The sequence below is a fragment of the Tauraco erythrolophus genome, chromosome 5, assembly GCF_009769465.1.
Source record: "Tauraco erythrolophus isolate bTauEry1 chromosome 5, bTauEry1.pri, whole genome shotgun sequence".
Taxonomy (NCBI): domain Eukaryota; kingdom Metazoa; phylum Chordata; class Aves; order Musophagiformes; family Musophagidae; genus Tauraco; species Tauraco erythrolophus.
The window spans coordinates 82,067,137-82,080,801 of NC_141469.1; the positions used below are offsets into that span (position 1 = coordinate 82,067,137).

Sequence of the window (13,665 nt, forward strand, 5' to 3'; positions counted from 1 at the left end):
CCCAGCCCTCCCCTACCTAATGTCTGATGTCATCAGTCCAACTTCAGCTTGCTCACCCAAGCATGTGGATGCTTACTTTTTTTAGGCTGTACATTTATGCTGTTACCTGCATTGTACACCTGAGGGCTGCTCCTCAACGTTGCTTGTTTTTCTCTGTTTCTCCTCCTCAGTGCCTTTTCCTTCCATGGCTTTGGAGTGATTTTTGGTGTGTCATCTCGGGGACCGCTCATTAAAGCCCTCAGCCACCAAAGGTCAGGTGTGCCACAGAAATGCCTATTAATAGGTCTTGGTTATGTCTAAACTGGCATTTCCTAGAAAAAGGCAGCCTGGGTCCCCCCGGCCAGTGGGTCTCTGGACTGCTGCGAAGGCGCAGGGCCAGGCTGGCATCCACGGGGTGTCCCTCTGGGGACACGGGGTGCAGGAGGGTAGTTTAAGGAAGAAAATAGCTCTTTAGCCCCTGCTGCATGCGGGACGAGGGTGCGTTTGGTGTAGACAAGCCTGCGTGCTCAGCCGGTGCCCTGGGAGCTGCCTCTTCCAGCCGGTGCCGCCGGCTCCCCGGGGAGCCGGGCAGCAGCAGCAGCATCTTCGCAGGCAGGGGCGGCTCCCCCCTTCCAACGGGTGTCCGGGCGCCTTTATTCCGGCAAAGACAGACGTTTAAAATAGGGTTTTGTTCAATCGGCATAAGTGACGCCGGCTCTATGTATAGTCCGCGCCAGGGACCGGCCAAGTGACGCCCGTCTCGGAAAAACCCGAAGCGACCTGGGCCCGTCCCGGGATTCCCCGCAGGGCGACCAGCCACCTCTTCCCGGTGACCAAGTGGGCCCCCCCGGTCCCGCGGCGGGCTGCGGTGCGGGAGGAGCCGAGCCCGGCCCGGCCCGGCCCGGCCCGACCCCTCCGCCCCCCGGCGGTGATGCCCGGCCGGGCTGGGAGCCGGCGCGCCGGGCGGAGGAGGGGAGGGACGGGGAGGGCAGGGGGTGGGCGGCCCGCTGCCCCCCCCGGCCCCGCCGCGCTGCCCGTCCCTGCCGGCACGTGCCTGCCCGCCCCCTCGGGCCACTGCCGCGCCCCGACGGCCCCGGCATGGACGCGCCCGGCCGGCCGCCCGCTGGCCCCCGAGCCGGCCCCGAGGGCGCGGCGGCGGGACGGGGCCCGAGCCCCGAGAAGGCCATCGAGGAGGAAGAGGAGGCGGCGTACGTGGAGATCCGCGGCTCGCCGCGGGGGCCGGAGGAGAGCCGCCAGCCCCCCGAGCTGGCCCCGGACGGCAGCGCGGAGCGAGCGGCCGGTCCCGCACCGGAAAGCGGAGCCGGCGGGAGCGGGGATGTCGGCGGCTCGGCGAGCGGCGGGGCTCCGGGCGAGGCCGCGGGACCAGCATCCTCGGACGGCGGGCGGGACCGTTTGCCCTCCCCGGGCGCGGCGGCTGCGGCGGGATGTGGCGCTGATTCCGGCCCGGGCTCCGGAGGAGCGACGGGGAGCGGCGGGCCGCCGGAGGCGGGAGGCTGCCCGGAGTCCTCCTCCTCCTCCTGCCCTTCGCCCGTGACCAAGGCGGGCGGCTTTCCCGCAGTGGGCGACCCGGTGTCGACAGAGGGCAAAACCTCCTCGTCCTCCTTCGGCTACGAAAGCGAGGAGGAGGACGAGGACGCGGGGCGCAAGGCGGCACCCCCCGCCCCCCCCCCGGGAATCCCCCCCGGCGGCGGCGGCCGCGACGAGGCGCACTATATCAGCACGCAGGAGATCCAGCTGAGCGAGGTGGACCACGACATGGACTTCGACGCGGGGCTAGCCGCCCGCTGGGACTTCGAGGACAACAACGTGATCTACTCCTTCGTGGACTACGCCTCCTTCGGGAGCGACGAGACCCCGGGGGACACGCCGACGGAGGAGGAGGAGGAGGAGAATAGCTGCTACCTCAGCACGACCACCAGCGACCCCAACAACCAGACGGACAGCATCGACAATACCAGCAGCACCGAGATCGTCAGCCTTACCTCCGAACACGACACCCCCGGCGGGGACAAGCGCGCCAGCTCGGGGGAAAGCCGGTCCAAGCAGCCCGGCCGCCCCGCCGGGAGCCCGGCCGCCCAGCTTCTCCTATCAATCAAAGCCGCTTCCCGGGCTATAAATGAGTCTAGCAACGTGCGCGGAAAGCAAAACACTATTTACGCTGCCAAGCATGAAGGCGACATGAGCCTCCGCGTCCCCGCGGCTCCTGAACGCAATGCGAGTTTAAAACCGGACGCGGTCCGCGACCACGCGAAAAAATTCATCGCGGTCCCCGCGCGGCTGCAGACCCGGTGCGGGGCCGCCAGGGCCGGGGAACACTCGAGCGGCGCCTCCAGCGCCGTCAGCGAGCTGGACGATGCCGACAAAGAAGTGCGAAACCTGACGGCCAGGGCTTTCCGCAGCCTGGCGTACCCCTACTTCGACACCCTGCGCCCCGGCTCCCGCGCCTCCTCCGCCTCCCTGCCCGACAATGCCCTGGGCATCAACCGCTGGTCCACCTACCTGGACCTCAAGTGCGGCAGCCTGGGGCCGAGAGCCGAGCCCAGCCTGCTGCGCTCCGGCCGGTCGCAGAGCAGAGCTCTCGAGTTCGTGGTCAGCAAGCTCGATGGGGAGATCGCGCACGTCGAGGCGCCGCGGCGGCTGCGGGCGGGCTCCCGGGTGGTGACCCTGCTGGACCTCGGCGATGGCCCCGGGGCCGGGCCGCCCCCCCCCGAGGCGGGCAGCGGGGAGCCGCCGGCGGCGGAGGGCGGCGGCGGCGGCGGCGGGGGGTCCAGCAAGAAGTCCAAGTTCGCCTCCAGCCTCCTCAAAAACGTCATCTCCAAGAAGATGCAGCTGGAGCACGAGTTCAAGATGGAGCGGGGCGAGATCACCGACACCTCCTACACCGGGCTGAGCGCCGGCCGGGAGCCGGAGCCCGCCGGCGGCGGCGGCGGCCGGGAGCGGCAGCGGGAGGGCGGCGTGCAGCGGCAGAGCTCCCGGCACTCGGAGGGCGGCTCGGACTGCACGGCGGCTACGGCGGAGGAGGCGGGCGAGGGCGGCGGCGGCGGCCGGTCGCCGGCCTCCAAGGCGTCGACGCCCCGCGAGGGGAGCCGCAGCCTGGACCGGGCGCTGTCGGAGGAGCTGTGCGAGGTGAAGCGCAGCGCCTCGGAGGCCATCAAAGCCACCTTCCTCCGCAGCCAGAACAGCGCCTTCAGGTCCTGGAAGGAGCGGGAGGCGGAGAGGAAGGAGGAGAGGGCGCCCATCGGCAAGCTGAAGCTCTCCCCCAGGCACGACTGGCGGGCCGACCTGGGCGAGATCTCCGCCGGCAAGTCCACCAAGATGTCCCGCCTGTTCGTCCCCGCCATTCAGCACAACCCCCGGGAGAAGGAGCCCGGCAAGCGGGCCACCAAGTGCTCCGCCGCCGCCCCCTCCTCCTCGCCCCCCGCCGCCAAGCCCAAAGCCCCCGAGATCAAGATCAGCCTGGGCAGCCTGCAGCAGCCCCGGGACGCCGCTTTCAGCATCGCCCAGCTGCTGACGCCGCAGATCGCGGGCCGGCCGCCGGAGGAGGGCAGGAGCCAGCAGCCCAAGCCGCTCAAGGCCGGCGACGGCCCCGACAAGGTGCCGCAGTTCCTGGTACGCGACGTGAGGGACGGCAAGCACCGAGCCCAGGGACCCCTCCACCAGGTGCGGGACGTCCGCAAGCTCATCAAGAGCTCCTACAGCTGCGACTCGGGGGATAACAGCAGCGACAAGGGCAGCGTCGCCTCCGACCAGGGCGGCGCGGAGCAGAAGCCCCGGCAGCAGCTCGTCATCGCCGGCGTCCCTCGGTCCCTCTCCCCTGTGGTCATCACCTGCCAGGCGGTCGGCCACGCCAGCGCAAAGCCCACCGAGGCGGGGGCCAAGGCGGCGGGCAGGGCTCCGGCCTGTCCCCCGGACGGCACCGTCCTGGTGCACCGCACGTCGGGGAGGCTGCCGGTGGCCACCATCGCCCCCAACAAGAGCGACCCGCGGCAGCCGGCCGTGCTGAAGATCGTCTCCAAATCCGCCGCGCCCTGGCGGCACCAGCCCCCGCCGCCGCCCGCCGAGAGGGGCCGGGGAGCGGAGGAGGACCCGCGGGATGAGGGCAAGGGGGCGCCGGTGCAAAACGCGCTGGAGAAGCTGACGGCGGCGGTGCGGAGCATGGAGGAGCTCTACAGCTTCAACAAGCGCGAGTGGAAACGCAAGAGCGACCCGCTGCCCATCACCGACAGCCACGTCCTCTCCCTCATCGCCAGCCAGGAGCGGGACGCCGCACCCCGGCCGACCCCCCCCGCCGCCACTGCCGCCGCCGCTCCGCCCCCGCCGCCGGCGGATAAGGCGGAGGAGCCGTCGGGCAAGAGCCCGGCCAGCGAGCGGCTGCCCCGCCGTCCCTCCAACAACGCCGCCGACAAGGTCTCGGCCAAGGCGGCCGCCTTCGAGAACCTGGCCCGGCAGCGACAGCGCGGCCCGCCGCCCCCCCGCGCTGAGCCCACCGCCGCCCCCCGCGCCCTCCTCACCCTCCGCGGAGCCGGAGGAGCCGGGGCCGGAGTCGCGGCGCCGGGCAAGCCCCGCTCCGAGGGCGGCCTGCGGGGCCAAGCGGCGCCGCGCTCCCCGCGGCTGCCTGCGGGCGGCGGCGATGCGGAGCGGGGCCCGGACTGCGGGAACTACCTGGCCCTGCCGCTGAAGGCTTCCGCCGAGCCCCGCTCCCCCCCCTCCCCGGTGCCGGTGTCGGGGGCAGGCGGCGGCGTCCGCCCCAGCCCGGTGTCGGCGGCAGCGGCGGCGGCGGCGCTGTGCAGCCTGCAGACCTTCGGCGCCGCCAAGCGCCCCGGCAGCCCCGGACCCGCGCCCGGACCCCAGCCCGCCGAGGAGCCCCCCCCCGCCGCCGCCCCGCCGCCCGCCGAGGGTCCGCCCGCCGCTCTCTACCGCCCGCCGCTGCCCTTCGCCGCCCTGCCCGGCGCCGCGCCGCCGCCGCTGCTCTGCTTCTCGCCCTCCGTGCCCGCCGCGGCGACAGCGGCGGAGCCCTTCGCGCAGACGCAGCGCAAGGTGCTGCTGGACGTGAGCACCGGGCAGTACTACCTGGTGGACACGCCGGTGCAGCAGCCGCTTAAGCGGCGCCTCTTCGACCCCGAGACCGGGCAGTATGTGGAGGTGCCCGTGCCCCAGCAGCCGGCCGTCGCCCCTGTCCCGCTGCCCCTCTCGCCCCTGGCCCTCAATGCTGGGGCCTACGGTACCACGTACATGCTCTATCCTGGTCTCCTGCCCGCTGCTGCCATGCTGCCTGCTGGTGCCCTGCCGCGCCCGCTGTCCCACCCGGGCAGCGATGCCAGCGCCCCAGCCGAGCCTGGCAGCCCGGCAGAGGCGGCTTTTGCTGAGAGCCCCTACTACGTGGCTACCGGAAAGGGCCCGCCGCCGCCACGGCACGGGGCAGCCGAGGCGAAGCCGGTCATCAGCATCACTGCGCCAGCCACCGGCCCGCGGATCGTCGCGCCGCCCTCCTTTGATGGCACCACCATGCGCTTCGTGGTGGAGCACCGGTGAAGAGCGTGGGTGAGTGGGTGCAGGTCGTTAGGCGTGGCGGTCAATAGGGCTGGTTAAGGGCCAACCGGGTTACCCAGCAAATGAGAGCTGTGCCACAGCTTCTCCTTGAGTGGGGTAAGTGATGGACCTGGGGTCCACAGGTGGGCCCTCACCAGAACTTAAAATATAGGCATAAGATAGAAACACAGAGGTTACGCACACCTGTCAGCATCGCTTGGAGCAGGTAAATACCCTTGTTTTTTTTGGCCCAGTGGCAGTTGCTTATCACGCAGCCTATGTTTGTGCAGCCGCATGGCTGGGGGACCCCGTCTCAGTGGGGTATCTTTGCTCCTGGGGAGGGGAATGCAGCTGGGCACCTCTTCTGGACCCTCCGTGCAAGCCGTAAAATGGCCTCTCCACCTCGGCAGAGCATCCCCCCTTTTTCACCTCTTGCCTCTTCCCCTCGAGGGGAGGTGGGCACCCATCTCTCTGCCCTGAGACTGTGTTTCTTCTTGGGAAGAGCAGGAGAGGGGTCTGATGGAGTCAAACCCTTATTTCAGTTCCTTCTTTTTAGTGGGATGAGGGAGCGGGATACGTGAGGTAGGGCCTGGTGCGCTCTCCCGGTGCCATGGGGCTGCTGGCAGGGGCAGGGGCGCCTGCAGGTGCCTGTGCTGCAGGAGGGCTCCAGCGGAGCCTGCGGGCACTGCTGCCAATCACGATTTCGCACGGCTGCTCGGAGCTTGTCCCGCCAGCGTTCGGTTACCTAGGGCTGTAATCCAAGGCCAGCCTCCGAATTGGGGTGTGCGCGTGCGGGGGCGTTGAGTGCCTGTTCTGGAGCAAGGAGGAGGGCACGGGACTGGGTGTACGGCACGCATGGAAACCAGGATTGCAGGGTGTCTTCAGTAGAATAACCACAGAATGAGGATGTTTTGTTTTAAAATACCTGAAATATTAAGAAAGTGCCTTCAGGATGGGTGTCCCTGCTCCTTTTGCTTCTTGCATTAAAACACACAGCTCAACTTGATCAAGTGCAGTATTGGGCAGGGCTGCCAAAGTCTTTTGGGGCTTCCTGAAGCCTCACAGAGTTCGTTCTTGGTGTATACCAAGAGGTAAAGAGAAACAGTGGTGACAGTTGGAGGTTTGGGTTTGTCACCAGTTTGCCCTGAGATTTGTTCGGTCGCATGCTTGAAGGTAAATTTCTTCTTCTGGTGTTTGGATTGTCTTTTTTTGCTTCCGTAGTTCTTTTAGTTCGCATCATCTACTACTGCGTAGTGGATTATTTGTTGAATGAAACCTTACTGAAATTATTTATATGCTTGTAAATATTTTATCTTGAAAATGCCATTATTTTATCCTGGATATAAATGAAGTTGTTTTCATAAGGGGCTCACTCAGGACAGGCAAAGTACTGATTCAGGTTGAGCTCTGCCATGCTACTTGGGTTGATTTTGTTAGTAAAGCCTTCAAAACAAGACTAAACCGAACAGTACCTAGATAAAATGCAAAAGGTATTTGATTTTTCCATTTGGTCTCAAGGCACGTTCAGACTGCCAGCACAAGGAACCAGTTATCTGCAAGACTTCAGTTTGGACACTTGCTGTTTTTGAAAAGGATATTTCTATCTTACAGCAACTATTTAAACAAAAAGCCTTAGCTTCTTGATCTTAGTTCACTCTTTAAAAGTGAAAACCATCATTATTTCCTGGTGTTACTCGCCCCTCGTTTCCCAGGGGATTATCCTGCCACGTCACGCAGGTAGCTTGCCTGAGATGCCCGGTGGATGATGCTCTCGGCAGATTGCTCTTTCTCATTGGTGACATCAATAACTGCCTCGATGCTCTGCTTTTTTGCATCATGTCAGAGCTCTGCCATTGTGAGACAGGTGTGAAAGCTGCCCCAAAAGATCTTTGTACTTAGAATCGTAGAATTATAGAATGGTTAGGATTGAAAGGGACCTCAAAGATCATCTAGTTCCAACACCCCTGCCACGGGCAGGGACACCCTCCGCTACACCAGGTTGCTCAAAGCCTCATCTACCCTGGCCTTGAACACTTCCAGGGATGGGGCATCTACAGCTTCTCTGAGCAACCTGTTCCAGTGCCTCACCACCCTCTGAGTGAAAAATTTCTTCCTTATATCTAATCTAAATCTCCCCTCTTTCAGTTTCAATCCATTGCCCCTTGTCCTATCACTACACGCCCTTGTAAAAAGTCCCTCTCCAGCTTTCCTGTAGCCCCTTTAGGTACTGGAAGGCTGCAATAAGATCAGCCCGGAGCCTTCTCTTCTCCAGGCTGAACAGCCCCAACTCTCTCAGCCTGTCTCCATAGCAGAGGTGCTCCAGCCCTCGGATCATCTTCGTGGCCTCCTCTGGACCCGCTCCAGCAGCTCCATGTCCTTCTTGTGCTGGGGACTCCAGAGCTGAACGCAGTATTCCAGGTGGGGTCTCACGAGAGCAAGGAGAAGGTTACAGAAGGTCATTCAGCAACTTGAAGACTTTCATCTTTTGCCATTAATGATGCCAGGACGCGTGTTGTCTAATACAGGCAGAGATGCCCCCTCCCTGCCCTCTCAGACTTGCTGAGGTAGGTGTCCTGCGTGTATAACAGATGTGGTGTGGGGTTTTTTCCTCAGCCTGTTCTGAAAGTCAGTAAAAATGTTAACTTCATGCTGCAAGACACGTTTGGCTTGTCGTCAGACTTTGGTTACCCATGTAGCTCTCAGTGGAAAATAAGGGATATGCCAGAGGGGAATCGCATCTATAGCCGCCTTCTTTCCCGTTATTCTGTTCTGTCCTTATACCTACTCAGCATTTTCATTCACCTTGATAACATTCATGTCCCTGTGGATAATTTTTTCTCTTATTCTCTTTTTATTACCTACTTTTTTTTTTTGTTTCCCCTTCTTTTCCTGTATCTCATCTGTCTTTCTCTTCCTAATTAAATGTGTGTGTTTGCTTTGGGTAGTGTAACCCCGAACAAGAACAAAAATAGAATTTCATATGAATCAGAAGGTGAACTGTTGATCATTTTTTCATTCCAGTTGCTTTCACATCACATCAGGGTTTTTTTGATTGCAGCAATGCTGTGCAGATCCTGAAATGGATTTTAAACCAGCCATATTTCATCACATGAGCATACGGTCTGAATAAAATACTGTCCTTTCAGGTCCCTTTTTTTTTACTAGCCAAAATAATATGAATGAATGCTCATTATTTCCACTTCTGTATTTCTCTCTGTGCTGCACATAATCTCTTCCTCCCTTCTTTACTCTTCCCCCCCCCCCCCCCATCTTCATTCACAAACTGTGTCACCGTGTCAAAGACTGCTCCATCTTGGTATCTGTCACGTCTTGGAGATCAGCGTGGTAGGGCTGACTCGAAGCTTTGGTGGTGCCCGTGGCACTGTTGGCACCGAATCCTCTGCACATCTGCTGCTCTTCCAGCACTTCCTTCTGTGGCTGGCGCTCTTTTCTGCATAATCAGTGGGATAAAATGGATCTTATCAGTTTGGATTCTGGCGAAATCCAAGATGCTGTTTCTGAACAATTATTAAATTTTTGATATACGCTGAATGTTAGAGAATGTGTACCTGTTTCTCAGTGGTATCACGAGGCCATTTTTCTCTCTCCTTCTTTCACAGTAGTTGGTGAGCTTTTAGCAGCATAGTTCTTGCCTGCTGCACTTCTTCCTTCATATGGAAAAAAAATGATGCTGATTTTTGGTTCTAGTTAAACTTGCTGGTCTGCCTGCATCCGAGCCTAGACAGCGCTGACCTGCAGTGAGCGACTGCCTGAAGGGAGCTCATTCCCAGCCTGAATGACTGAAAATGTATTTTTAACTTTTCTGTCTATTCCCACATTATACTTCGGGGAGTTTCTGCCTTCTGTTAGGTAAATAAATGAGAAAATAACATGTAGCAACATAGAAAGTAACTGTAGTAAATTGTACTGCCAATATTAGAAGGGTGTTTTTTGTTGCTCTTTTCAAATGTGCCTAAACAGAAGCCACCTTATAGTTACAGGAATACATGGGGCATTTATTTCTCTGGTGAAAGTAGGCTAAGTGTGAGCAGTTCTGTCACCAAAGTATGCAAATCTACTTATTAGTTGTTTTTCTTCCTACCTGCCATCAATCTATGCCTTCCTTTAAAAATTAATTTTCTGTGGATAGCATATACGAATGATTTTTTAAAGGCTCACAGACTGATATTTTTAACTCTGTTTCAGTTGTGCTCTCTTCAGCAGAATGTATATTCTACATTATTAAGTCAAAAAGTCAACTTATAGTGACATATGCAGTACATAGGATTTAGTTGTGCTGATGCCTTCACTGAGAATTTAGGAAAGCATCCGTCCAATTTTAGTGGGAAATAGAGGAATATTCCAAGAACTAGAAGGGCTTCAGCATTTGATCCAGTAAATCAGTCTATGAATGGAAACAAGCATGAGCTTGTGTTCAAATCCATAGCTACTGAAACTGAGGAAACATTTGAATAGTGCTTAACCTTGATACCAGTGAGTTAAGTGTGAGTTTAATTACTCTTCTTGCCCAGGATGCTTTCCTGGGCCAGTATTTAAGTCTTAACTCCACAAATCTGGAGCACACGGTTACTGTTCCTTTCACTTTTGCTTACCTACGCCGTGCTGGGTGCTGTGTTTGTGAGTAAAGTGCTCAAGTCTTTAACTTAAGCAGATGGATTGCTTAAATCCCAGCTGGATCACTTTGCCCTCTTTTTGCCTGTGTGTGTGAGGTTCCCTAGGACCAGTCTGTGGGAATCCACGGGGTGCTGCATGTTTTGCACCTCGAGCAGCAAGGATTGGTTCTGCTCAAAAAATAAGGCTGCCTGACCACTGACTCAGTTTAAAAAGTCAGGTGCTATTGCCTGATTCTTGGCAGGAGCTCAGGAAATGAGTAGTAAGAATAGTGGGACAATGAAGGCGATACTGTGCACTTCCCTGGAGTAGTAAAGATTGCTCTCTAAGGATTGATTGTGGCAGCTCTCTAAGAATCTACATTTTATTAATGATGCTTTTATGTTATTGTTTTTTGTTTGTTTGTTTGTTTTACAGGGATAAGGAAGAAGAATCATGCTCCTTTAATCTGAAATACACTTGGTAACTCTAAACATTCATCTTAAAAACTGCTTCTACAGTTTTCTCATTTTTTTGCTTCATCATACAAAAGAAGTGTGTAAGTTTCTTGTTTTCTCCTAAATACCCCCCAGTTTTGGACTACATCTACATTTAATTATGCAAACAACACTAAATTATTGTATTATTTTCTGCAAATTTGTTTTTATATTAAAGCAAAGCTGCAGGTTTTAGGCATTGCCTCAGTGCTGATGGCTGGTGGTAGTAGTGCCACTACAGCTGCTCATAAAGCGCAGGGTGTAAATGCAGCAACGTTTCAGTGTGGATCGACACACAGTTTCATCCAGGTCCCTGGAACGTCTTGTGATGATCCAGTGCAGCCCTGCAACTTTAAAAAAAAAATAAAGCCCTCAGCTGTCTCCCATCGCAGTGCATGAGGGTCTTCCCCGTAGATTTTGGTGACAATTTGCAATCAGATGTCTATTTTGTACTCTGTACTTCCGCACTTGGAATTGCAAAAGGAGAGATGTGTAGTGTTTAGGTTATCTTTAGTGTTTCTTTTTTGGTATGGTTCAAAACAGATTGTGTAAATGTCTGAAAACACATTTGATTGCTTTCGGTTTTCATTTGCTCCTCTGTGCTGTGTTGAACATCACAAGTTGCCTTAATTATGACAGTATTTAAACACTGGAAAGCCAGAAATTGAATGTAATATTTTTAGATCCTGGCTCTAAAGGAGAGGACAGCATTTATTTTTCTTTAAGACTGCAGTCTGTTTTTCCTTCAACTGCAACATTGCTGAAAACACAATCCTAGTGATTCCCCTGTGAGAGTTTTTTAATGTTACAGCCACAGTAATATGTAGTCATTTCCTTTGCCATTTTTGGACAGGTTTATCTGAGGGCTACATCCACACTATCTGTATTTGCTAAGAAAATATTTCTCCTCTGAACAAGACAATAAGTAATCTTATAAAAAGATTGCTCAAAATGCAGTGATATGTATGTCTATATATCAAACTTTGCTTAAACTGATGATTTTGTTGCCAGCAGCCAGTTTGTCTCAATAAAACAGAACTGTTATCATGAGAGTAAAACTAAACTACAATAGTGTGTTCCCTGCTCAAAATTTCAGTTTGGTGAAGCTCTTTGGGATGCCAATAAATGTAAAATCAAGCCTAAATTATTTAGCATAAAGCTTTCTTGAGGTAACAGGTTGGAAACTTAAAATCTAAATGCAAACCCTAAAAGTCTGTGTTTAAGCATTTACCCACAGGCAGGATTTGTTTACGCCTGTTCTCAAGGTTTCCTGCTGCTAAGGAAGTTTCAGGGTTTCCCATTCTTGAAGAAAGCCTTAGGTTTTCATTTCCATGAGTATCTCTTAGGATGCAGAAAACTCAGCTACAACTGTCTGTAACCGTACATGTGAGATTGTATTTCAACACAATTTATTTGTTCACAGGCACAAATTGAAATTACCCTCAGGATGAAATGCACTGCGAGTATACAGATAGTGAGTGATTTAACATACATCTCCTCATTTATCTTCACCGTTGTGGAAATACAATAAAAAAAAATACTATTCTAACCTTTTTAAAAGAGCTTGGCATGCCCAGCTAGAGCACAGAGCATGTAAGCTTAATCCCTGTGCTCTTTGGTTCTGTGGTCTACAGTTACAAGCTTGTAACTTCCTACTGGGATTTGGGCTGAATGCCTCTTAATGAAAATAAATGCTTCTTCACCGTTTTTATGACTGCCAAGTCCATAGAAGTTACAACTAAAGTATCAGTGTTAAACGAAACAGCACTTCAGGCTGCAGGACAGTGCAGGTACCAGAGTAGATCGTCCGCTGTGACATACACGCGCACGGTACGTACATCATAATACTAGCATCAGTGTTTAAAAAATGTTTCTGTCCTATCTTTCCCTATCTCGGTGCTCAGAGTGAAGTTTCACGATGCAGTTTACAAGATAGAGGTTTGCACACACAAACTCAGGGTTTACAGTTTCACCCGGTGTACTTAAAAGGGAAAAAAAAAAAAAAAAAGCGCGTAAAAACCAAAGTGCCCAGGATCTCAACATGTATTTGTTGGAGGAAAATGTTGCAGGGTTTTTCTAACTGCCTGTGGAGACGAAAGCAATGAAATGAGGCAATACCAACAGGTTTTTATTTTCTCAGGGGAGATTTCTTCGATGGAATGTGTCAATTCTAATGTCAAACAGTCTTTGCTTAATTTTGTCTATTACTAAAGAGGCTCCGTGTTTGCATCGAGGGGTCAGTTTTGCAAGGAGCTTCGCCTCACAGACCCAGTCCAGCAAAGCCTTCACGTGCATCTCTAACTTCAAATATCTAAGCAGGCTCCTGGGGACTTCAGTGGAAGCGCAGTTGTGGGGTTTTTTTTTCACCCATCAATGCAACGCTTTGCTGAACTCGGCCCAGAGCGCTCCGTGCCTTGCAGACCTGAGTCCCAGATTCTTCACTTTTTATGTATAAAACCAGAGCTCTGGGCTTGAGTCTAGCTGGACCCAGCAGATAACGCCATGAAAGGCTGCCAGAAAAAATCTGGTAATATGGTGCTCCTCCATGTATACCTAGTGGTGAATTTCTCCAGCTGGTAGTGTGATGTGTAACCACGTATCTTGGATTAGAGTCAAGCCCTCCCTGCTGGGGTCACAAGCTGCTGGTATTACGTGTTTTACGGTGCAGTCATAGTACCTTACAGCCAAAATTCACCCCGTGTGCAAAGCAGGGCAAAATCCTGCATGCTGCTCGGGTGCCCTCCCAGCCCTGCCATCAGGGTACGGGGTCTGCAGCACCCGGCCAGCCACGTTTAGGTCAGGAATCTGATTGAAAGTTTGAGTGGGGCTGGAGCGATGCAGGAACGTTGTTCTGGCTTTGTGCAGCAGGGATGGTTTCACTCAGTTAAAGTGAATCTTTGCTGAATCTCTTGGTGAATGATTTAAAATGTATTTATGGGTTGTGTGGGTTGTGGGTTTTTTTTTTTTTCCCTTGTCTGCATTCAAAGCTACCTTTAGTGTTGATGGCCAAAGTGTCATTCCTTATGCT

General features: G+C 55.2%; 1 protein-coding gene across 1 annotated transcript; it reads left to right on the forward strand.

Annotated features, from left to right (window-relative positions):
- Positions 1-1,077: 1,077 nt before the first annotated feature.
- On the forward strand, positions 1,078-5,532 carry C5H4orf54 (chromosome 5 C4orf54 homolog). The gene has a single exon (XM_086612540.1). It carries the CDS (start codon positions 1,078-1,080, stop codon positions 5,530-5,532), a length of 4,455 nt encoding a protein of 1,484 aa, XP_086468666.1.
- The last annotated feature ends 8,133 nt before the right edge of the window (positions 5,533-13,665 follow it).

Bases quoted from the DNA above. Each gene is read 5' to 3' on its own strand.
- C5H4orf54 (XM_086612540.1), top strand. From the start codon at position 1,078: ATGGACGCGCCCGGCCGGCCGCCCGCTGGCCCCCGAGCCGGCCCCGAG.